Genomic DNA, 26360 nt, shown 5'->3' with positions numbered 1-26360 from the left:
AGCTACGATATTCTTTAAACGTTAAAGACAAATGAAATAAAAATGTCAAAAGTAGTATCCAGAATTAAAAAGAAACAAAAAGTTCAATGGCATTATGGAATCTCCTAGATTCTTTCAGCAAACGCCGAGACTTGTATTTCGGTAGGCTATTGAGGTTTCGTAGGTATGTCAAAGCCCACTGCCGATTCTCTGAAATGGTGTTTAAGCAGCCAAATATCACTCTAAATACTAACTCTAGGTTGTTAATTTGCTGAGCTTATTAGCATAGCGGAACCTTGCAAGTGAGTTTTTAAAGTAAATTTCTGCAAAAATTATTTCAAACAAATACTCATTTCTAAATCCGAAAATGTAAGGAGAGGAAAACATTTCAATTTTTTTCTGAAGTACATCCACACTCGAAATCTCTCTCCCAAACTTACAGTATAACAGCTCAAATTATCTGTAAAATACATTGTCAGTGCAACGTGCAAGACCTTCTTTCAAATCTCTACGACATGGGTTCTTCATTCTGTCTTTAGGTATTCATTGATCAGATCCACCAATGGTATTCTGTCCATTCGATGAAATACTTTTTTGAGCAATTCAAGGTCCGTCTCTGATACGTAGTTGCGCTCGCGCAGATGACGAAAGACATCATAGGGCGCTTTGAGTTTCTCTCCATCATGTCGGCTGATTTGCGTTGGCGTCATTAGATTAATCATGTGACGCGTGTCATCTTCTGTCAGGTCCTCTTCCAGAGTATAGAATAGCTCTGACAGACCATCGACATCTGTATCACAATTCACAAAAACAGAATTTCATCATAAGTCTTGCTGTTTCGTAAATAATGCTCACGGTGTGCTCCAACCATACAGAGTTCATCAGATATCAATCTATAGCTGCCTTTAGAATTTTCGTTGTAAAGTATAACTAGCGAAGTAGATTCACGCAACACGAAAGGTTAAGAAACATTTTAGAATCTAGTAAAACATTAATGATAAAATGATAATGATATAATAATAATAATAATAATAATAATAATAATAATAATATAATAATAATAATAATAATGATAAAATCTATCTTTTATAGAATTATTCGATCTTAACTTCCACGATAAGAATTTTTGATACAAAATGTCTAGTGAACTCAGCACTGGCTGCAATAGGCAAACAACAGAATTGACGAGACGAGGTAGCCTGTTATAGTTGACCAATGTATGCTTAATTTAAATGAAGGAATTATAGATACCTTTACGTCTAAAAACTTTACTAGGTCTTCGAGGATGGAATTTGACAACGTATTGTCCGTCTATAATCGATAAGAGTCGACATTATTAAAGTATAGGCAAGTTTGCTTTATTCTACGATAACACATATTTAAGAAACAAAATTGAAATGTTTATGACAAAATACCATAGTTTCCATACAATAACAACTGTTTTTCATCAGGAAGACATCAGTGAAACTAGCTTGATCAAAGAGCATGGTATCGTTCGTGCAGGTCCACATAATACAATGCTTAATAATATTACACTTATGGCTATGTACTTGCCTTTCCAATACCACATATTCAAGTTATAATCCTTCAAAGGCATTGCACCTCTCGGACAGATGGCTGTCACTTTCTCTTCTGAGATGAAAACACACCTATCGTCTATATCCTCGCCAAGAGGGGAGTAGCTGTCCCACCTTGTGATTTGGACACTGACACTTGAGTGAGGCGTTGTACACAAGGTAGGGCGTAGTTTGTGATGACCACCGTTATATCTTCTTCGACCAGTTGCCTTACATTGCTCACACGCTTTGGGTGTGGTGAAGATGGATATCGACCGCCAACAGGAATAACGAGAATCTTCAATTGGATATCAGCACCTTCCTTGCACAGGGTTAAGTGGAAATCATCGCCAGGGAAATACAGGCGAGCCATGTGCTGTCTCATCACTACTGTACAGTCAGACCAACGTCTTATGCATCGAATCAGTAAACGGTAGTATAGGCCTTCTGGCAAAAAATTGCCCGCGAAATGGAAGTACAGCTGGCAACACACTGAACTGCTTGCTGGGAAAATAGCGCTATTTTTGCCTTTTGCATCCTTTTGCATCAGGCTTGGTAGATAATACATCTGCTTTTGTCTGGGATGTACGGGCATCTCACAAGTGATATCATACAGTTCCATCATTTTCAGTAAATAGCCTTGTCTTCCCTTCGGTCGTGACGCTTCAGAAGATAATCTAACAATTCTTCATGTAGCCTTCCTTCAGAATGCAACTCGTCAATCAGACTACTGTGTTGTACCGGAACATTTAGTTCTTTCTTGTAGGCGCTCGATTTAGTGATCAGTATCTTGAAAAGGCTCACCAGCCATTCGACATCCAAGATTACGGTATTGTTTAGCTCAGGTACTGCCTTATGGTAAAGTATTTCCCCGACACTGTGATAAAAATCAAGAGCTTTGATGACTTCCGCTTCTTCCATTTTCATCCTCTTTCCTAAATCCTTCACTTCATCCAGAGATATTTTCTCCTTTCGCAGTTTCCTCAACGAAAGTTCCAAAAGTATCCACTTCGCTGGCACTGCACCAAGAAAAAGGTACTTCATTGCCAACTGCTGTATCTTCAGTCGGAGGGTTTCAACTGCAGAATCTGTAGTGGTGCCATCTTCATTTCTGGACTTGTTATCAATTGCAATCATGTCAACAAGGTGGGCATTAACTGCTCGAGTAGCATGCTTAGCCAAGTATTCCTTTATCTCAAGAAGTCGTTTTTGGACTTCATCGTTGACGTCCACAGCTGCAACACCTTTAGTTGTGTTTTTCTATTATTGAAGTAATAAAACTTTCTTTAATTTCATAATTCGGTATAGTTTTACAATAAATTACTATAGCAAATCCGTCATGCTCTCAATGTAAAAAATTAAATGAAGTACACCTGATATGAACCTTACGGACAATTCGACTTTGAATTTCATTGTTTATAAGAGCTAGTTTCACAAGCATCTAGTAACGATGCACGATTATACAAAAATTGAAAAAATCATTTTTTTTAATTAGAAATTGTTGAATTCCAGTACATTAGATTAGTCAATAATTAAAGAAAGAAGATGAAGTCACCGTGCTTCGATTTCTACGAAACGAAGAAGGACGAAAATTATTGAAATCTATATAAAAAGCCTTCCATTTCAAGTTCATCCAGTGGAAACGAAGTGTTTCCTTTATATGTATAATGATAACACAAAATAGAAACCTCAAACAGTGAAGATTCCGAATTTACAAAAAGAAGGGAAAAATTATGTGAATAAATTAAAAAATTTACATTTTTCTATATTTACATTATTGCACCTAAAGTTCAAAAATTCAAAACAGCATCTACAATATCAAATGGTCAAAATGGTCAATCATCAATAGTGTCCTCACCTATTAAAATAATACAAACCTGAGCAAAATAGAAAAGCTCCATCTTTTCAAACTGCAAATCAACCCTTTAAGACCTGTCTTGGCACCAGATTATCTCATCACAAAATTTATCCGCCAGATTACCATCTCAATGGAAAACAGGACATCTCCATAATTGTCTCACAGACTCGAACAAAGGCGATCCAAGGGATCGCGAACAGTGCCTTTAACAAGCAAACACAATTCCTTTCCAAATGCAAATACAAAATAATTCCTTCTCACTAATGACTGACTTGCCATTAGCCTAAACCGCTTAGTTGCATATGCATACCTACATGCTTTACAATATAAACAGTCCTGCTCCCGCCAAATCCTCACTCCTGATGATTGCTTAGCGCATGAACACATGCCTTATACCTTCGCATGTCTCTCTACGTACTCATAAGTCTAAGCTTCTTGAACAACCGTAGCACAACAGGTGAACTGCTTTCCCTGCATCATTGAGTTTACACTTTCCTTACAAACGTTTGAACACTATATTCATAACTGCTATGTACAGATATAACTTTTATCTTCTCCGGGTTGAAACTTAATTCCTCTCCCTCTTAACTAACTAATCGTTAACAATTCAATGGGACTGAATAGTTTCCAGAAAGAGGACAACAAAATACTAGCATTGATAAAGGCCTAAAATGTCGGCATTATCCAAAAGGGAGCAAAAAGATCTGCTGCAAAAGTATTATAAACATTGTATGTGAAAGGGGTGAAATTAAAATGTCAATAGTTTTGAAGCGTTGAAATAAGTATGACATGTTCATAAATTTCTATGTATATTTATTTGTTTAGGACTTTGCCCTATGGATATGTCACTGTCAGAGGCATATACGAACATATGAAATTTCGACGACCACGGTATTGCCTGTCAATACTTGGAATTGATTAACAGAAAAGAATATCTAAAACTATACCATACTTTAATACCAACAAATATTAAGAGCAAAATACCAGTATAATATGCAAGTTAGAGTAATTCATGCCGAATAATGTTGCTTAGATAACAATAATTTTTAGATACCACTCCATAAAATCTTAATAACAAACATTAAAGGGACAAAGTCGCCCATTTTTTTCATGAATTTTGTTTGATATGAGATACAACTTATATTGCTTGACATGTTGAAGGATAATGAATGCATGGGTGACAGTGTATATATTCAACCCCGGTTTTAGACACGATACATGTAACCATCGCGAAAATGAATTAATGGTCATGACTTCTAATTCATTTTCACCTTTGTTTCATTTAATATGTCTAAAATCGGGGTTGAATATATGCATGGTCACCTATTCAATCAGTATCTTTCAACATGTCAAACAATATAAGTAGTATCTCGTATCAAAACAAAATTCATGAAAAATCGGCTACTTTGTACCTTTAAGGTAACTATTATGCGACCCTACCTGTTTTAAGAGGTCTTTCTTTGTTCCTAAAATGATGACGGGTGGTGCAACTGCTGTCTTAAAACTTCCGTCTGATTGCTTGAGACGAACTTGAGATCCTTGGCTTGCATGTGTGTGAATTGAATTCATCCAAAAACTAAGAAATTCTACAGAAATACAAAGAACTAACGCCATAGTATACCAAACGATTTTGTACTGGTGAATTTACCTTTTCATATTGCCAATGTCACATTTCTTTCCTCCTTTGTTTAGAAAATAAAGTAAAATTTATCAACTAATCGCTACGTCAGCCATCAACATGGAGTGTCATGTTTACATCACTGTTATTAAGGAAGGCAAACGGAAAATTACGCAAAGGATATTTAAAAACAAAGTGAATATAGCATAATATCTGAGCAATTGAACCGTCAAAATGAGATAATGGTCAAGCATCAAGTCTCACAGGACCAGAAATTTACCTACAAATCAACACAACAAAGCTCATTAATATCATTTGCATAAATTATACTAATATGCCCCGTATTGTGCACTAATAGCATCTCATGAAGATTTAAAAATTCTTCATCTGTCACGGTGAAAGTAAGCAGCATTTTAAGTAGCACCATGCTGTAAATCTCCTGTACTTCAAGGTTTACTAAACAACTTTCCTGTAGTGAAGATATATTGTATTTGAAGCTATCAAGACGGTCCATCATTGTAAGGTGCGATTGGTTTGTGTCCTTAGTGTTCCGTAGGTGTATTAGATTTTGAAATTAAATAATCTTTTGCGACTCTTTCAGTCACTTTGTCATCTTATTTCTGTGCAATTCTAAGGGCAAAAGGCGGCCTCACATTGGTGCCCACTTTGCCGAAATATGAGCAGCCGCGTGCATTTGTGAACGACCTTCATTCTGGTTACTGGGTGTGTTGCTGTTTGTACACTCTTAACTCATAAACAAGCAAGTGCGTGATTCGGATATCGATTGGACCTCCTGGGAGGAATCTGTCGAAATAATGCTCAGTTTGCAGGGAATTCTTGCAAAAATATATTGTTAGTGTCTTGTTCGGTGATACCAACGATGATTTTGCAAAGATAAGTACTAAGAAATCCATTATCGCACAGGAAGATATGAATTCCATGAACATTTTCATGAAGTCTTAGACTAAAGGTCATTACTGTCACAGAGGCCGTAAGAGATGTAAAGAAGATGAGTTGACTTATCTCCTATGGGTTTGATGACGCTGGACAGCTCTCTAATTTTCAAACAACCTCCTTATGAACGAACACTCCGCCGTATTTTACATTCAATGTAAGGAAGGGCGACAGGAATGACTGCAAGCCAGATTTAATCTCGTGCTTGAAACACAGCATCGAGAGACATTTATTTGAAAAGCGGCACGGCGTTTCTCTCAATGATAAGTCATTCAAACTGGCGAACAAAGCAGTGAAGGCAAAGCGGATGCAACTACAAAGAACATAAAATGGGAAGTAACCTTGAGCATCTGAGGCTATTTCTGCCATTGAAGGAAGAAGACAGGCATTCTGTGAAAGAAGGATGGGTAACAATAATCTTCACGTTATGGGGCATCATTAGGGAGCCGTCATTATTTACGGCCTGGGGGTCGGAGGACTCTGATGGGGGTCACTCAAAAATTGAAAGCAAGGGGGTTGCTCAAAATGTGGAGAGAAAGAGAGGTGACTCAATTTTTAGTGCAAAATAAATTGAAACAACTCTCAAATTGCACCATTGCACACATTAATTTATCAAAATTTTGATGCGAGAGTGGGAGGACACCCCCTCTCTTGCGTTCCCCTTGGGGTGTTCTAACAGTTTTACAAAAGTAAAAATACAAATTTGAAACACCTCTCAGATTGCAAAAGACTGCACCATTGCATACATCAATTTCTCAAAATTTCCACAGGAAATAAGACAATATTTAACTGTTGTGGATTTATCCTTTATTATCTCCGAAACATACAATTATTTTTTATTGATTTCAGTTCAATAAACTTTTGATATTTAACCATATCGTAATTCAGGCTTTTCATTGAGAAGCTGGTAGCTGGGGAAAGTATATGGCTGGCTAGGTTGCAAAAAGCTAATGAATAGACTGAACTGAGAACTGTTTTTTACAAAATGTCATTGTTTTATTGTTGAATATTGTGACTCAAACACTGATAATGCAAAAAAATGTAATAAAATATCATCGCTCAATGTCATTTTCAAACAATTTTATCAAGTGCAAAATAAATTTAAAAACACCTCTCAGATTGCACCATTACTCACATCAATTTCTCAAAATTTTCGATGCGAGAGGGAGGGGACACCCCCTCTCTTGCTCTTTCCGTTAGGACGTCCGAACAGTTTTAATTAGTGAAAATAGAAATTGCACACATCAATTTCTCAACCTTTACCAGCCAAGATGGGGGATACCCCTGACACTTCCCCAACCTCTCGCATGTTCTCTCCCCCCGTACTTTCAGTCAGATATCAGTCAGATATCCTGTCATGATACGCATCGAAATTAAACAATATTATATGGCTGGATACTAGTTGTAGCGTGAGTTTTTATAAATATTTTGTTGTGACGTTGAATGTCATTTTGTTGGTTTCACCATTTTCAACGGTCATGAAATAACCGATGATAATTCAGCATGGTAAACCATAATTCGAAAGGTCATTACTACTGCTATATTTTTTATACATTTTACAAATACATGTATTGATATTATTTAACTTTTCTAAGTCGGGAACAGTCAATATTTCTGTGTTAGAGAATGGGTTACTCAAATTCATCATGGCGGGGGTACTCAAAATTTCAGAGTTTCCGATGAAATTCCTCCGACCCCTCCCGACCATAAATTATGACGGCTCCCATACCACGAACTTTGAATTCCGCGGTTGCGATCAGCACAAAAATTGCATAGCTGTTTAAAAAGACAACGGGGACATATTTCCTTGCAGAATTTTGAGAATGTGACTCTAATCTGGAGACGGACAGTAAATAGATTGTCGCTCTGATCTATCTTGCGTGCTCGCAATGAATGTAGAAACAAAAGCCCGCCCTTACAGTAGCAAGCAACTCTGATAATGATAGTCGATGATTTAGAGAAAGTTTGTTGGCTGTTCTATGACTTTCCTCCCGATTTCTGCAGTTTCATCACACGGTCCGCTGTGATGTTGAGAAGAAACTTGTTACAAGGCAATATTCATCGTAAAGGCAATAATGCATTACATCAGTGTAATCTGTTTGTGTCAGGCACGTGCGCTGCAAACTTAAGGTTAATGTTGAACTACATGAGTTTTAAACTTTAAAGGGACAAAGTCGGCCATTTTCATGAATTGTGTTTGATAGGAGATACTTCTTGTACTGTTTGACATGTTGAAAGATACTGAATGAATTGGTTACCATGCATATATTAGACCCCGGTTTTAGACACGATCAATGAGACCATCGCGAAAATGAATTACTGGTCATGATCATTAATTCATTTTCGCGATGGTTTTATTTAATTTGTCTAAAACCAGGACTAATATATGCATGGTCACCAATCTATCTATTAAGCGTTAAAATCTGTTCGCAATTGACCTCTTCTTTCGATTCTTGCAATTTTGTCATGTGTGTTTTGAAATTTGTTTAGGTTAGAATTAGGGCATTTATACGTAAATAAGCGACGTCAAGCTGACATCAAAACGCGAGGTGTTTTAGCTTGCGTTTATGAAACAACGATATCACGCTTGTATTTAGCAAAATATCAAAAGTAATAATTATACTGCTACTTGAATTGCGACCGCAGAAAGGTATCAGATAAAACTGATCCGACCCTGATGTGGGTCTCGCGAACCTCGGCCATAAGACATAAGATCCCGCACATGCTCGGAATCTACCGCCGTACAACCCTTGCCCTTAAATCTCGTATCTGGGCTCTAAAGATTATTTTATTCACACGCACATAAAATATTTAACAGCCATATTCGAAAATAATACCTTGACTTATCAACTTTTTTAACGTATTAGCAAATGCTGTCAGACGACCCGGTGCGTTCCAAAGTCATAAAAATCGCATCATTAAGTGTATGTCAACCTACTGTACGTGTATCGCATAATCAGTCGCATTTTTCGCATCCCCATCGCATCGCATCAATAGTTTCCCACATTACATAAGCATCGCATCCGCATCGCATAAACAAGGAAAAACGAAGATTGCATCATTGTCGCTGCCCAAGGATGTATAGCATCGCATCGCATCATTATTTTCTTGCATCGCATATGCACATCATAATCGCATACGCATCGCATCATTATTTCCTACATTGCATACGCATCACATCAACAGGAAAAAACGTAGATCGCATCATTGTAGCAGCGGAGGATACATTGTATCGGATCGATCGATCACCTTAGGTAGCATCGCATCCCCGGGATCGACAAGTTGAAGGTACACCTCATTGAAAGTACACTTCGTTTAATCGATCACATTTCACAGGCTCAAAACCAAGTTAGAATTATCTCTGTAACGACAGTAAATGTGACATTCAAATATATAATTTTTACGTACATGTCTGACAATGATGTCCCTTTCTTAGGTTCTTTTCTTTGAGAAATGTTTTATATTCGTAACAAAGGTATTCCTTTCATTTTCCATTTCAAAAAGTTTTCTGACGTGACAAGTTTTTTAATTTGTGATGGAACTATTACCTTCCGACCTGGTTGACATGATAATAGTATTTCTGTAAAACCATTTTACGGACCATATCCGACATCTATGGAGATAACGGTTATTCATATCGAATGTTCCATGTTGAGACAAATTTGCCGAGGTCGCATTTTACCATGAAAAGATAAATCTTGACTTGTAGACATAAGCATATAATTCGCACAAAACCATTACGACAGTACGACATTACTAATTTATCGTCACATATCGGTCAAAGCAATGTTCGAGGTTTTACACCAATAGACTGAAATGTTAAAGTCGGCCTCAGAACATTTCGTTTGATTACGATAACAACACGTAAATCGTTAGATTTTACTACGATAAAATATAAAAACAAACGTTTTGGAATGTCTGATAACGTACGATTCGATTATTTCTACACACTGAGTATGTTCGATCTTTCCCTATAATGATGCAAGTTTACAACATTGATGCGATTTTCACAAGCACCGATTGATGCGTATGCGATATGGCGCGCAAGCGATCGCTGCAATCCATTAATTCCATGAATGATGCCATGTCGATGCGACCAATCAGCGATGCGATATGTAGCCGATGCGAAGCGAATACGATTACGATGCTGATGCGACAAATATGCGCAGCGATATGGAGACGATGCGAAGCGTATGCGAAGTGGTGCGATTGGTCATGAGACACGCGTGCTGTATATTCACTCGTCTGACATGTGACAACCGAGACCCTGGAAAAATAGAGAAACAAAGAGCTGGACCGTCAAACACAGGTTTTAGTCGTTGCCACCTTAGGTACTTACGCTTTACCGTCCAATATTCACCATCACCGACAGGCAAAGTGTCGTCAAGAGACTTGGTGAGATCAGTTGCAAGAATGTAGATGACCCGACTTGCGAGGAATACCTGAGAGAGAGAGAGGAGAGAGAGAGAGAGAGAGAGAGAGAGAGAGAGAGAGAGAGAGAGAGAGGAGAGAGAGAGAGAGAGAGAGGAGGGGGAGGGAGAGAGAGACAAGGGGAGGGAGGGAGGGAGAGGGGAGAGAGACAGAGCAGAGAGAGACAGAGACAAAGAGACAGACAGACAGATATGCATGAAATGCTGTTAATGGTAATCGTAAAAATTTAAGTTTTTCAATCATATATATTCCATTATTATTTCTACCTTTGATGTAAAACGGCCACGTCATTGAGATAAGTCAATTATTATTAAGTCAAATATAAGAAAGTCAAGTATCAGTTTAACTTTATCTTAACCATGCATCATATTATTTTGATATGTTCGGTTTAGTAAATATTTCATCACTAATAAATCTCTCAAAATAAATATAAAATCGATTACTTTATCGGTGAAGTTTGCATTTTTATTTCCCATATAATAAGCTTACCATCGACTGACACAATGACGAAGCATTGTAGTGACTCCTTACAAGACAAATGACTTGATGTATATTTCAGATCATTGGATGATATTTTAGTAAGCAGTGTGTAAAAATAAAGTAAATGAGGTTTTATTTAAATTTAATGAAGCTATATACTTTCATTAGGACAAGTATCTGTTTTTGAAAATTGACTCTTGAAACAAATATCACGGTAAAAATGAAACCAACCTGATGTGTGATGTAATATATACTCTGTCCTGCAAAATCCCATAAACTGAAGAATACGTCTGATTCTTCACTCCTCATTCGGTGTCGGCCCAGCTTTTCTTCATACTGAAGATATAACCTTTCACGAGCTTCAGTTATTCGTTCTCCTTCCAGTTTTACGGCATCAAATACATCGACAACCTCCATGACTTCAGCTGTTGTGGTTTCCTGTGTGTTTTGCTGTGTAGCACCTCTAAAGGGATCCTCGGTCATTCCGCTTGTGAGGACATCTGCCAATAACTTCTTCGTTTCTATTATAGATTTATCACCTTTGTACTCGGTAGTAGACTCTACATGAAAACAATTAGATAATCACAAAGTTGCGTTATAAATGCTTAAATCAATCAATTTAAAAAAATACAAATATTCTGACATCCGTATCTGTCGTTCCTACGATTGAGCTTTTGCATTAGGGATATGTCGTTTGAACAAACAGAGGAAGCGCAAGTGTCTTTGGTGAGAGTAATCATTTCAAAAAAAACTCGTAAGCAAATTGACTGAAAAGATTTTCCTTTTCATGCTCATATCTGTATTGGACTCCATTTAATCGGTGGATACGGTAATAAATTTAAGAAGATCGAGTGAATATAAGAGGAGTTTATCCAATGTTATCATCGCTTGGTGGATTGTATTGCTACAAGTAAGGATGCTGCTTCACCACACGGGTCGTAGACGAATGTGATAAAGGCCGCCTCCTCATGAGTTTCAAAGTTCTGCTTCAAAATGACCTATGATTGGTGTCTTAAACATATGTACCGGCCACAGTGATTAGTGTTGCGGTCCTATAAAGTCCGCTTAAAGCTCAAAAGTCAGCGACGATTTCCGCTTTTAATTGACGAAATATTGCAAATCAAACTGATTACACAATCCCTAGATACAGAAGTGGCAATTTGATGAAATTTCTGTTTGACTCACATCTTGAAATAAAAAGTAAACTTGGAACGAAGACATCATGTATGCTGCCGATCAACAGCGTGGTAAGGCATAGCATAGTGAACTGTCTGTCACCGCACCGGCATGCGTTGCCTGCACGTAAAAGCAACTCACTTTCCAAGATCAAACGGTCAGTATAGCGACATAGCAATGAAAATTGTTTTAGTCATGGTAAAAACTCTTAACAGATGAAGACAATTGCTTTTAATCAAATGGAAATGCATGTGAAGAGAATGAAAAACCAGTCTGCGTGCGTGAATGAAAATACTCTAAATAAAGAATAGCGGATATGACATCAGAGTGGGACACTTCTATTTTGTACAAGGGGTGAGAGGGTCAGAGAACCCTCATAAACGTACTGAAAAAACGTAGTATTTTCCTAGCGATGCTGTCACGGGAACTTCGATGTCTCATTGTTTTACATCTTTTAATAGTTTCTTTGATCTGAGCAGTTTCACCAACTGTAACGGTATATTTGTTGATTGTCCGGAGATGAGTGGGTAGCCATGTGGCCTCGGTTTTCAAGTTCAACGGCCTAGGTCCGATGTCTCCCCTCGTCTGATATACATTTCCGTGCGTTGTCGCCCCCGTATGTATCTGTTGCGTTTTTACCGTACATGTAGGCATTTGTAATCTGTGTACTGTAATTCCCTGGACTGCCTTGCTTTTAGTTGTATTCTGTTGTTACCGCTATCAGCCCTCACTATAGGTACGTGCTTGCATATTAAAATCCCAACACTCTTTCATTCTGCGCCAATCTTCGTCCAAACATTCTCTTTTCTTCCGCTGCTCTGGTCTCTGGAACTTCGCTTTTGCTTGCAAATACTTTCTAGTTACCAACGTGTAATATATCACCTGATTTCTGTGATATTTTTGTTTGATCAAGAAAATTTAATTGGCGACGAATTTTTATGACAAGTTTAGTGATATTGTAAAGAAATTGGGTTAACTGACTTTTAAAAAGTTTAAATCAGAGTGAAAGGGGAGCTGTTTTTAGGTGTCATCACAGAGAAACATAGACAGTCTATGTTTCTCTGTGGTGTCATCGAGTAATTGCAGTTCAGAATACTGGCTACAAAACCGTGTCTCTGATTTTTGAAAAAAGCCAAGTTTTTTCAGTGTTGAATCAAAGTTTATCAACCGATTAGTCTCACAATGCCGTCTAATTAAGCAGCAATAACTCAACTATAAACACCTAAATTAACAATCTATGACAAAGTTTTATAGACAACCTATTCGACAAACATCTGTGAAAATCTGTGGCCTTCCATTTACACTTTCTTGAGTTAAGCTCTTTTGAGCGTGCTGCAATGTGACAAAATGCCAAACTGAGAAAAAGGCGATTTAGTAACGTGGTTCGTTTTTTCCTTTAATGTCCATAAACTCGACAGATAAAACACCAAACAAGATAGTGCAATTAACTATTCAACCCAAACGTGTTATCACTCATTGAAATCAGTGTCAGAGGTTTAAATATAGCCTTTGGATTCTGATGAAAACTACAGTGTGCCCCAATGATCATTGAAATGAACAAGCGTGATGGGCGGGCGATCTCTGACAAGCGAACTTGACCGTGACTTTTTAACACTTTTATTTGAAACTGCAGGTCCTACCGTTACTCATGCTGTAGATTGTAACACTCGATATATGCTGCTTTTTGTCTTCTGTACTAACCGGAAATTGGATCTTCAAGAACTTCACAAGTCTGGCCTCGTTGTGTCGCTAATACTTATAAGTTGCCATCTTGTAGGGTCGACCACCCCTATGAGAAAACCGTATGATCCCCTTGCTACGCCTGATGACTACGCGTACACACGATGGTTTTGACACACGCAGTGAACGGTAGGTGTCAATGGGATTTTCACAGCGGATGTTGTCCAAGTGCATGCGACAATATTGTGACGTTGTCGCTTAGCTTAATCCTTTGCTAATCAAGATTTAAAGGTAGTCTCAAAACGTAAAAACGTGCATCTGTTCCTCTTGTAAATCTTTATCGCAAAATTTAAGCCAGAAACAGGAACTTTCGGAACACGATATTCTTCACACTTAAAAATTAATATTACAGGAATACTTTTCAGGGGAAAACACATTTTCGTGTTTTTAAAATAAATACCCCGATGAAGGTGGAAAGCTACCTTAAAATGTTTGCACCTGGTACGCTCAAAGACAAAAGGCAACTTCGCCTTAGAAACATTCACTTGCATTGTTCAATGTCAATTTGGCTCCAAATACTTACTGGAAACGATTCAGTTTTAGGTGATATTTTGACGGTCGCTGGCGTGGACTAAAGGCCCTTCTATTGTAAATTTGTTCTAATCACACAAACATTCTGAATTATATCGACTGCACACCGGTAGGGTTTGTGAACCATGTAACATTTATATATAACACATATGTAGCGGGCCGTTTTCAATTTCCGAGCATGCCGACAGCATACCCTGAATTATAATATACAAGCTCGCAAATCAAACGCTCTGATTGGTTCAGAGACAAAAAAGACACGTTGTATTACTCGTGATGTACCATGGTTGGAACACCACAGATAGTATGCTGCTAGCTATCAGCCGGCTGGAGAGCCTTTTACATTCGTTCACTTTCGGTTTGGAGAACAACAATTAGTGTAAATTAGGAATGTAGTACACAAGTTGTAATAATTCTTTTTCTCATTGCGATATTTCAATCCAATTTTATGAAACCGTAGTGTACTTAAAACAATTTCAAAGACATCATCGCCAAATGACTCAAAACAGTATGCTGCTTTAATGTACTCCCTTTCCTAAGAATGAAATCGAAATATGATCGGGCGGAATTACTGGAAACATGGAAAATGGAAAACGGTAAACGGAAACTGAAAGATTCACTTTGTGTCTGTTTTGTAACAAAAAGTTCCTAGCGATGAGTTAGAGAATAATACATAATTACGGTAAATCCTATACAGCAAGAGCATGAAACGCGAGGTAATCTCATTTCATTCGTCTGCATGTATACAAACTTCCTTGGTCAATCGAGGTGGTAGCTTAAGCGAGATTGAGACAACATCAACCGAACAAACACCGAAGCAGCCAGCTCAAAGATTGCTGAAAACGTACTTGCAAGTATTTATACACCTTGTCCATATTATTTGATGCCAGTATCATCACCGTACGTCTATCATAAAAGTCCAGATGAAATTCCGACAACAGCGAGTACACCGTCATCGACTATGACCGACTCTTATGCCCCTCCCACATCAGCGACTATCCGTACCTGGTGCAATGGACTGTTCCCACCTATTCCCAAAGAACCTCCGCCATCGTATCCACACACGTCCGTTCTCGTTTTAAAGGCCATATCCATGTTTAGCGTCAGTTGTATTTCCATAAGTCGGAAAACACTCATTGATAGCATTTAGATAGAAATTTTATTTTTTTTAATTTTTTCTTTGTTCAAGACATGGAGTCATGGATATATTTGTCTAACATATCCATGGTGAAATCAACACAGTGTTCATGTAAAAAAGTAACAGGGTCTGGTAACGCCAGCACGTTTTTCCAATAACGAATTATTCCTTGACATTGCTACTTTGCCTGCAAAAACGTCAGTGGCTGCTTTTATTTTGTTGCGCGGCACAATAAAGATTCTACGCTGACTTTATTTTCGCTGTATCTGTGCTTGCGCAACTTTTAAATGCTAGAAAAAACTGTCTCCTGTTTTTATACTGCATATTCGGAAAGCTCAGACACTGTGATCTTGAAAGTATGTATGTCATTAGGTTTTCATGCGCGGTCTAAATCAGGACCGTATGTCGCCGGTTTCGTCTATGGACCTCAGCAGGGCTGTGGTGTGAGGCCGTATAACGCGCGGGAAAACAACATCGTACGCAGGACTGCGTATCTTAATACGTCAGAAAACACAGTAGTGAGTGTTTTCAAATCCATGCTACACATTCGGGATTCCATTTTCCATTTCCATATTCCATGTTTCCGGTAATTCCACCTAATGTTGAAATATCGGTAAATCCACCACCTCGACACCTTTCCGTCCAAAATAACGATATTTACAGCATTACTACTGGACGTCCTTATTTTTACGTTACAAGTGATATTAGTCGTAAGGGATGTAGCATTCAAACTTTACTAGTTTTTCTTTGCTTTACGGGCAGTGATGATGTTGGAATCATATGCTTAATGTCTGAACTCTGTAAGTATTGTTAGAGATAGCAATGGACAAGTACGTCACCACTAGGCCAAACGTTTCCAAATTTACAGAAAAGAATATGCTTATTTTGCGCTACCGACCACATCAAAATATTACTATTGAAAGGTGGAATCGCTGAACACCAAGCGTGCAGTGCAAAATAAAACAACCAAATTGAATGACTTCATGTTTCTCAGTGAACACTGATTCTCTTTGTCATTGTCTTCACGTCGCGGTCGAACCACGTTCAAACATCATGAATGACTGGTTACTACAACGGTTTCTAGGAAGTACATTGAACACTACATAACGAGGCAGTGAACATTCAAAACGAGGCTATTAGTCACACAGGGACACCATAATGAGGCAACCAAGCACAGTGCCGTCAACTGAACATTACACGGTAACGAGACCTAAGAGAAAGGGTCCAGCCATTGAGTGGGTTGTAAGCGGACCTTATAGGACCGCAGACACCAATCACTGTGACAGGTACATGTGTCTCGGACCTAACTTATGAAACAGGACGAATGTGTCCCGACCAAGCGGTGAAAACATGGGATATCACCTTTTAATCATATCCGAATGACTAAATTAAAGGGCCATTATTTGTAACTTTTGACCATTTTTTTACCTCGAAAATTCCATGTTTGGAGGCTCATATTTGTTGCAAAATGTTGTTTTACGAAGAAACAAACATGATTAGTGATGTTATAGCCACATAAAACTGCTAATTTTTGTTCAAGTTTGTTGCCCTTCCGAGCTCGTTTGTTGACGTCTGGCATGCTCAGCGTGCTGGGGAGAATGCATATATGGTGACGCCGCGATCACGCGAGATGTACAAGTTCACGTTTATTGCGGCATCAAAACAACATCGCGTCGTGGATTGCCAGACATTTGGCTACGCAACGTGCTCGGACAATGGACTACGACGTAAGTACCGGGCATAAGTAATGCATATTTATTTTGAAATTGCTGTAAATGGCTCGCGCAGGTGCAGAAGCATGCCTACGTTGCAATCCGCGTGTCAACAGAGTATGTATTTCTATCCGGACAAGAATTGAAATTTTCGTTGTAAAATCACATGTTATTTAGTTGTAGGGCACGTAATGTTTCCGAATAATATGCGATTCTCTGTTATTTGACAGGCTATTCAACATAGCCAGTGATCATTTCAATCAAAACTAACGGAAAAATCGCCAGAAGAAATGAAAATGGCTTGAAAACCTACAATAAAATTTGATGTTGCCAGAATTTTGAAGGAACTGTTTGTCCATGCGCTCACAAAGAATTACTACGGCGACATTAAGCGAAGTTTAGTAGTTTACTGGCATGAATTTACCTCTACTAGAGAAAGACGAGTGTCTGGATATTATTTTCAGTTTCAAATAATTATTATAATGCTGATCGCTTGCCAACATATGGCTAACATGACTCTGCAGGAGACAATACATCACATAAGATCGGATCGCGATTTGCATAGAGTGTGATTTACTATTAAGAATAACACTGTCTGAAAATTATATTTCTCTTTGGTTAAAATATGACGTTAAACTTGTTCAATAATCATTTCCATTTAAGTATTCATTTACTCTATCTTGTCTGTATTGTTCTTTGCTATAAATTTAAGTGGCATTTAACTTATAATTTCTTTGCGAGTTTCGACATACTAAATACCCTGAACATAGAGAATGGCTGCAGCCTGACCGACAACGACAACTCTCGACAGTATTGTACGATTACACGGCTCCGTACAGTGTTTATCTACAACAAAATAACACGTAACACGTCAGCACGTGTCCTGAACACCGTAAGGCCCAATTTTACCAGAATAGTTTTCAAAACCCCAAACTTTTCGGGATCAGACGTAAGACAGAATTTTTTGTTCTGTTTTAATAATAGGTGGTCGCCTTTAAATTAGTGCGGGTTACACCAAAAGAGTTGGTCACGGCTGATACATCCTGTTCACGTCAGAGGAGACACTGATGCGTTCGTGGGCATATGATAACAAAGTATGCACAGCATATACTCAAACTGTAAATAACATTTCAAGTTGTTAAAAGTGGCCTAAGCTTTTGTTATTATACTATCATTCTTATTTGTATTTTGATCAGCCCAAGTTTAGGCTCTGTAAAAGGAGATTGACGGAATTAGTTTATCAATAAGGTGATTTCAAAGAGGTAATGGTAAGTCCTTTATACTTTACAAAAAGTGAAATGTGATGTGAATATAGCGTTCCAAAAGTCAACAAAACAACAATGTAAACATTTAAATACCATTCATATACTTTTTTACTATTTTATGTTCACGGCGGGGCTGCCTCGTTAATATCAATACAGAGAGCCGATCAAGTGGTAAGAGGTCAGAGATAAAGACATTTCAGGCACAGCCCTATTACGTCAGCAACTAAAACAACAATGATCATTTGCTGACGAACGTCTGCCAAACTCAGTGAAGTCCGGCAATTAAAACTGTTCCAGCTTGGAAAGTACGTTACCACACGTTTTCTGTCTTTTTATCTTTAAAAATAGTTGCGACGTCTTTTAATTTCGACGGTTTGTCGAACAACATTCCGCTAAGTATAAATTAGTAAAATAGGGTGAAATTTCATTCGGTGAAATTGTGCCAACCTCTCTTCTGTTCTATCAGGTTCTTATTTGTATTTTGATCAGCCCAAGTTTAGCCTACAAGGCTTTCGTTGTAGATGCCCTTGTTCACGATACTGCTTCCATAGTTTTTTAACAGTCACATGATGGACCTTTCTGTCTCTGGCAACTTCGGCAATGTATTGCTCTGACCGAGTAATGCAGGTACAATTTTGCTACATTACTAGAGAATGAAGCCGTCATTGACAACGTAAACAAAATACGGACCTTAAGGTTGTGAGTGGTAAAATTAAATATAGATTGAAGAGTAACAGAAAATTGAGAGAAATGTTTAGTTGTAATTTGGAATTCAGAATAGAATGTAGAAGTAGACATAGAAAGTCTCGTCTTTTTAGAATGGTAATAAAGAAAGGCAAGGGCAATCTTGAGTTGTAAAATTGAAATTCAGAATAGTAAAATAGAAAGAACAAATTTTAGCATTGATTGGACACCATAAATGTACTAGCTAGTGTTCTGAGCGTACGAAAGACAACGTCTGAATGATTTCACGATTTAGTTGCTAAGTAGGACAATATGCATAATTTATTGTCAAATGTGTTAACGTTGCTATCCATCTTAATTGTCTGCAGAGATGCGGATCCTTTGAAATAGCAAAGTTTCCCTGCAACATTGACATATGCGTAGAAACATTTTGTTATATCATTTTATATATTTTCATGTACGCTACATCAACGTTGGCACTTTAATAATTAACATTCTAACTTTACTCTCCTTTTCCGAGTTTTCATTTTCAATCACAAGTCCACCAAAGATAGCGATAACCTCGATTGTAGGTCTTGACTAAATATAGTAACTCGCACGTGGGATTTACTGCTGCTGATGGTAATTAGAGAACAAATTTACAAATTTTTCGACGTTGTCCATTACTGTAGCACATGGTCAGATCCTTTTATATGTAACGTTTACACACTCCGTAAGAGCATTAGCGCTAAACATGTACTAAGTTCCCTAGTCCTAAAATACTTATTACAGATTTCGATTCAGTGTAACATTTCGAGAAGGTGGGAACAACGTCCTTTGGTGTCGTTTTAATCTCGATAACGTAAACATTGTATCGCGGGGCTACTAAAATAATTAACTTGGCGCTATCAGTGTCTGAGGAAGTGGGGTCGTTTATTACAGTTTACGAACAAACATTCAACTGTAGATAATATAGTTCATTCCTGAAGCATATTTTATTTCCAAACATTTGAAGCCAAACACCATCGTTGAAAATAAATAAAAATCGTGACATATTCCATGTTCATTACCAAAGTTGTGAAACATCAAGCCATAGAGAAAACGTGTTGACTGGCATGTCCATGACCTAAACATTTCACAGTTGTGACATGGTATTGGTTGTTATCATTACATGAAATGGAAATCTGAATTAACACAGAACTTATGAGTATCACTATAATTGAACAACAGTCTTTACATCTTGAGATAGGAAACCTTTCAGAAGTGCACCTTAATCGGAATGTTGACATCAGCGTAAAAATCAGACAACTATGACAATATCGCGATTTAAAATCGGTACAGCATTCTTTCACTTTCGACGGGCTGCCGATTAATTTATCCCCAAATAAAAACATGAAAAAAGGCACACCACCACCGTCTCATCTTTTGACGTGCGTTGTCGGCTTGTATTAGCATAATTTCTATACTTTAAATTAGCTTGACTTGATAATTTGCGTAAATTACATTTCAAACTTGAAGGAATCCCACGGTTTAAAAATAACCATGACAGTGCATGAAAATGGCGTATTGCATATTACGATGCAGCTACGATGCAGAGTTGTGTTGGATGCCCCCGCGATTATATGTTCGTAACAAATTCAGTTAGCACCCATAAGCACGTTTAGAGTCAGTTTTGGACTTTTGGCATGCTTAGTTATTTTCTATCTTGTCCACTCGCCACTTAGTAGTCGATATTTCACGTATTTACAAAGAGCAGATGTCGAAATTTCAATGTCTGCATTTATACATACAGCAGGTCGTGGTTATTCAATTTTCTCTGACGTCCACCACTACAAGGCTTTCGTTGTAGATGCCCTTGTTCACGATACTGCTTCCATAGTTTTTTAACAGTCACATGATGGACCTTTCTGTCTCTGGCAACTTCGGCAATCTTTTCGTGAGGTATTGCTCCGCTTTCGTAATTTAGCTCCTACGTCCAACAAAGACTGCAAAACAACTTACAGCTTGCGATAGTCAAGACTGTGTTCCTTTCCTCTTTGGAACATTCTGCCTCTAGCTGACATTGTTTCCATAGTTTTAGTTAGACAGTGAAATGCCGCTCGAGCAGTGTGTAAAGTCACTCTCTTGGAAGATCGTCACGCATCTAATTTTAGAAACGTAATTACTGTAGTTTGATTAGTGCAGGCTACTACCAATGTGAAGGGGTGTGAGAAAGTAAACTTTTTCTCAGTGAGCTTTATATAACTTTGCGTAAATTGGACGCAGATGAATCGATGTTGTTGACAAAACAAACGTCCGTCTTATCTTGCCTGACAGCCTTGACAAAATCTGCTCCCTCGCTAAAATTCAGCAGATAGAAAACAGTTAACGTTCATATAATATACTTCATAACAGTGGAACGGTCCAAAATACGTCACAAGTCTATATCGCACACAAATGTCGTAAACTTCAGTTTTTGGCGTGCTATGCGATCTAAGCCCGATATAAGGGGCCTCTCAAGTGCAATCTATCCAAACCGCTGGTTTACAGCTGAGAGGATGGCGTCGTCAAAGTCTTTCGGGAATTCTAACGAAGAGCTCGAACTAATTATCCATTACGTGTATTACGGACAAGAGCGACGCGGATCCAATGGACGTAAGCGTGACCGACTTATACAGTTTTCAAAGGTACAGCGACAATTTACCTACCGCATTTGCCTGACCAGCCTTCTCAGCAACAACAACCACCATCATCGTCCCGTTCCAATGAGTTTTTTGTAGTTTGAACGGTCGTAGAGCAAGTATATTTTTTTCAGGTATTTTCACATTTAAGCAGTCGTGTTTATGATTCCACTCGTTATGTGTTTATGGTTTTTGGAGCTTTGAATCATTTTCACAGATGACTCATAACTCGCCTTTGCGACGAATTGCGATACAAGTCGGATATTAAGCATTTTCTACAAAGTTTTCTGTTGTCTGATCGAAATATTCATTTCCTGTGTTCGGATAAAATGTTTTTAAGGTCAGTCTAGATTTGATAGCAAATTATCGCGATATAGTTGCAGTCGTCTGATTGATTTGCAAAGGTCAAGTTCTGGTGAAGGTTTTCTTTTGAAACGTTGTTACAACGCTGTAATCCCAAAATGTTAGAGTATTTATTAGTCACTGCCACTTACCTACTCTATTGTTCTGATCATCAGTTTTATGTGACAAAGCCATTACCACGTCACAACTGTGAAAGTTTAGGTCATGGACGTGTATATCACCACGGTATCTTTATTGTGTGATATTTCACAACTTTATTAATCAACAATGAATACTTAGATGTTTTCGTTGGATTTTCATTCTTGTTGTTCTGTTACTTTTGGTTTTGTTCCAATATACGAAAATAAAATGTCTTACAGAAATTGAAGGTGTTGTTGTCCACTGTTATCAGTGCAGTAAAAACATCGTAACTGAAGTGTAATAAACAACCCCGCTCACTTCCACAGACACTGATAGCGCCAAGTTAATTAGTTTAGTAGCCCCGCGATACAATGTTTACGTTATCGAGATTAAATCGACACCAAAGGACGTTGATCCTACTTTCCTGAAACGTTACACTGAATCGAAATCTGTAGTATAACGGAATGCTTCGTTGGATCTTCAGCTGCAGGACGAATATTAATGTTTGCATATCACTTGAACTCTGACGTGGGTAGGACTTAGCCATATTATCATTGCAATACTCGACGCATACATGATACCAAAAGATTCTTAAAACTTTGATCAATCATTTCATGAAATGGGGTGTTGCATTACAATTTTTCTTGCAAAGAGAACACAACAACGTAGAAATTGCTTACTTTGAGTAGGTAAACCACACAGAGGTATTCTTTGGTTCTCGAATGTGTATGTTAGTATCTTGAGTTGTAGAGTCAGTCATCCATTTCAGTACCCTAGATTCTATTCGTCCGCTTGCCTCCGTACCTCCGACTCACTACCGTCTAGTCTCGTGAGCAGTATTTCGAGCTAGAGTTGTAAAAACTGCTCATTTGAATGTCAATGGTCGCCAACTGAGACCCTGACGTCACTAGCGTCCCTTTCAAAGTCAATCACTGAAAATGACCCTCTCATGATTGGCCTATGACTTGGTTGGGCAGAGCTAATTAATATGACGTCAAATATGTTAATTGTGTTGACACTGCAGCTCTGCCCAACCAAGTCATAGGCCAATCATGAGAGGGTCATTTTCAGTGATTGACTTTGAAAGGGACGCTAGTGACGTCAGGGTCTCAGTTGGCGACCATTGACATTCAAATGAGCAGTTTTTACAACTCTAGCTCGAAATACTGTTCACGAGACTAGACGGAAGTGTCGGAGGTACGGAGGCAAGCGGACAAGTAGAATCTAGGCTACCATTTCAGAGGAGAGTTCGACATCAAAATAATACAACCAAAAGTGACTTGAAACGCAGAAGGCAACTATAAGGATTTTTCACGGCGAAGGTTGCCCAGACGTAAACAATGTTTCCTAATACCCTATTGTGAGTATTAACCCCTTAAGTACTTTATTTTTTCGACAACAATTTTAGTGCAGCATTTCATGAGACAAAACGTTACCTTTAATAATCCATTCTGTTATATCTATACTGAAGACATCAGCTCCATCTGTGCTCAAATGCTCTGTTTTATAAGGTTCTTTGAAAAGACTTCTTTTTGTCGATGTCTTCCCTGCACCATATGCCCCAACTAACATAACCCGTCCTCGATAAAGATTTTTGCGCGTTTCATTTCTTTGAGAGGATTCCTGAAGACTCTGGAAGAATTCCTGGTAAAAAAGTAACAAAGAATATTTATGTTCACACATATTTCCATAAACATTTTCATAAGGGGTACGTATATATATAGTACTATATTGACATCGAAATCTTCATAAGGCGTATGCCTGCAAATTTAACGCAAAAAGCAATGAGAAACTAGGGGTTGACAGCTTGTGTTGAGATTTTCATCAACATTAAGTCGTTTTGCGTAGTTTTAACAAGGCTTTTTCGAAAAGAAGTTAAACTATTATTTGCTATCTATTTACGCAATCGTGTAACTTTAAAACGAATGAGACTCTGGCTAAGGAATATCGGCTGGATAGTGACTGGATGGTGACTATCGGCTGACTTGCGGCGTGTTTACAAGGCTATATTTGATTGATCGATTGTCATTATTTACAGAAATTTAGGGAATTTATTTATATACGTCAATTATAACGCTGCAAGTCGGCCCCACTCTGTAGGTAAATTACTTTATAACGCATATGAGCAAGCATTTAAATTTCACATAAACAACTTTAAGACACTGCTGTTAATCTGTCTTCTAATAAAAAGAATATAATGTTGAAATGTGTATGGATAATATCAGTATAATTTCTGAGATATCGAAATGATCAAGCTATTCGAAAGAAAGTGTTTGGCCTTCTTAGTAGAAGAAATCACATAAAGACAACATAGACTATAGCAGAACATAAAACAGTGCAATAAACCGGAAGGTACATCGTGCCAAGTTATTTTACTTTTTCATAAAGACAATGGGGTTATCTTGATTAAAATGGATGTGATATTTGGAATTTGGATATTCTTTACTTATGTTCCTGCATTTGTATTCTATATATCTGTCTTTGTAAAACATGCCTAGAAAATGATATATATTTAACAATATCGATACATGACAATACGGAATGACAAGACCAGTTATACCTCTATTGTATTTAATTTTCTTTTCTTTTCTTTTCTTTTCTTTTCTTTTCTTTTCTTTTCTTTTCTTTTCTTTTCTTTTCTTTTCTTTTCTTTTCTTTTCTTTTCTTGTATTGTATTGTATTGTATTGTATTGTATTGTATTGTATTGTATTGTATTGTATTGTATTGTATTGTATTGTATTGTATTGTATTGTATTGTATTGTATTGTATTGTATTGTATTGTATAAACTTATATAGTGAAGCGATGCTGACATGAATTCAAAACTTCATACATCTTATACATCTGCTGAAATATTTTTTCTGTCTGATACCAATGACAGTATCATAAATAAACCCAATTGTTTGGGACACTTACCGGCTATTTAAATTCGGCATAAGAGAGAGAGAGAGAGAGAGAGAGAGAGAGAGAGAGAGAGAGAGAGAGAGAGAGAGAGAGAGAGAGAACGAAATGTTTTCTCATACAATACTCAATCACACTGTTGTAAAGCAGACTATATTTTTATTTAAGCGAATTCCAGTCTTTCTATTGTGTATTTCGCATTTTTTAAATAAATGGCTCAAACATGAGATGAATATGGACTTGAACAGAATCACTACTCAGTATCAATGAAGGGCAGAAACAGTTTATTCTCATATCTAGTATAGGATAAGATGTTGTAAGTAATTGGCTTTTCCAGCTAGAAAGAAAACTTTTAATAAACATGAACATTTTGAAAGGATATTGTTTTATTTTAGCCTTGTAATTGACATTCCAGGTTAGAGAAGCATAACTTAATATTTTGTTTTAGCCTTGCCAGAGTGCTAGTATCTTAAATCACAACTCTCCTTTTTGGTATACTTACCATCTGCATCCCAGAGAGAGAGAGAGAGAGAGAGAGAGAAGAGAAGAGAGAGAGAGAGAGAGAGAGAGAGAGAGAGAGAGAGAGGAGAGAGAGAGAAGAGAGAGAGAGAGAGAGAGAGAGAGAGAGAGAAATTGAAATGAGAGAGAGACAGAGACAGAGACAGAGACGAAATGTTTTCTAAAACAATACTCAATCACACTGTTGTAAAGCAGACTATATTTTTATTCAGCGAAATCCAGTCTTTCTATTGTATATATCACATTTTTTAAGTAAATGGCTCAAAAATGAGATGAACTATGGACTTGAACAGAACACTACTCAGTACCAATGAAGGGAAGAAACAGTTTATTTTCATATCTAGTATAGGATTAGATGATGTAAGTAATTGGCTTTTCCAGCTAGAAAAGAAAACTTTTAATAAACATGAATATTTTGAAAGGATATTCTTTTATTTTAGCCTTGTAATTGGCATTCCAGGTTAGAAAAGATAACTTGTTATACACATTAATATTTTGTTTTAGCCTTGCCAGACTGCTAGTGTCTTAAATCAGAACTCTCCTTTTGGGGATACTTACAACCTGTATCCCAGAGAGAGAGAGAGAGAGAGAGAGAGAGAGAGAGAGAGAGAGAGAGAGAGAGAGAGAGAGACGAAATGTTTTCTCATACAATACTCAATCACACTGTTGTAAAGCAGACTATATTTTTATTTAGCGAAT

The 26360-nt window shown here is 37.6% G+C and overlaps 1 protein-coding gene across 1 annotated transcript; it reads right to left on the bottom strand.

Moving 5' to 3' along the window:
- Positions 1-2162: 2162 nt before the first annotated feature.
- Positions 2163-24339, bottom strand: LOC139137826 (probable serine/threonine-protein kinase roco4). The gene is made up of 5 exons (XM_070706091.1): positions 23678-24339; positions 11108-11436; positions 10305-10407; positions 4834-4979; positions 2163-2795 (listed from the first exon to the last, which is right to left on the bottom strand). Exons 1-5 carry the CDS (start codon positions 23922-23924, stop codon positions 2163-2165), a joined length of 1458 nt encoding a protein of 485 aa, XP_070562192.1. The 5' UTR covers positions 23925-24339.
- Positions 24340-26360: the final 2021 nt, after the last annotated feature.

This window comes from Ptychodera flava, chromosome 7 (assembly GCF_041260155.1).
Source record: "Ptychodera flava strain L36383 chromosome 7, AS_Pfla_20210202, whole genome shotgun sequence".
NCBI classification, from domain to species: Eukaryota; Metazoa; Hemichordata; class Enteropneusta; family Ptychoderidae; genus Ptychodera; species Ptychodera flava.
Note: the sequence above shows the minus strand (reverse complement) of the source record. Positions and strands in the feature narration are given on the sequence as shown.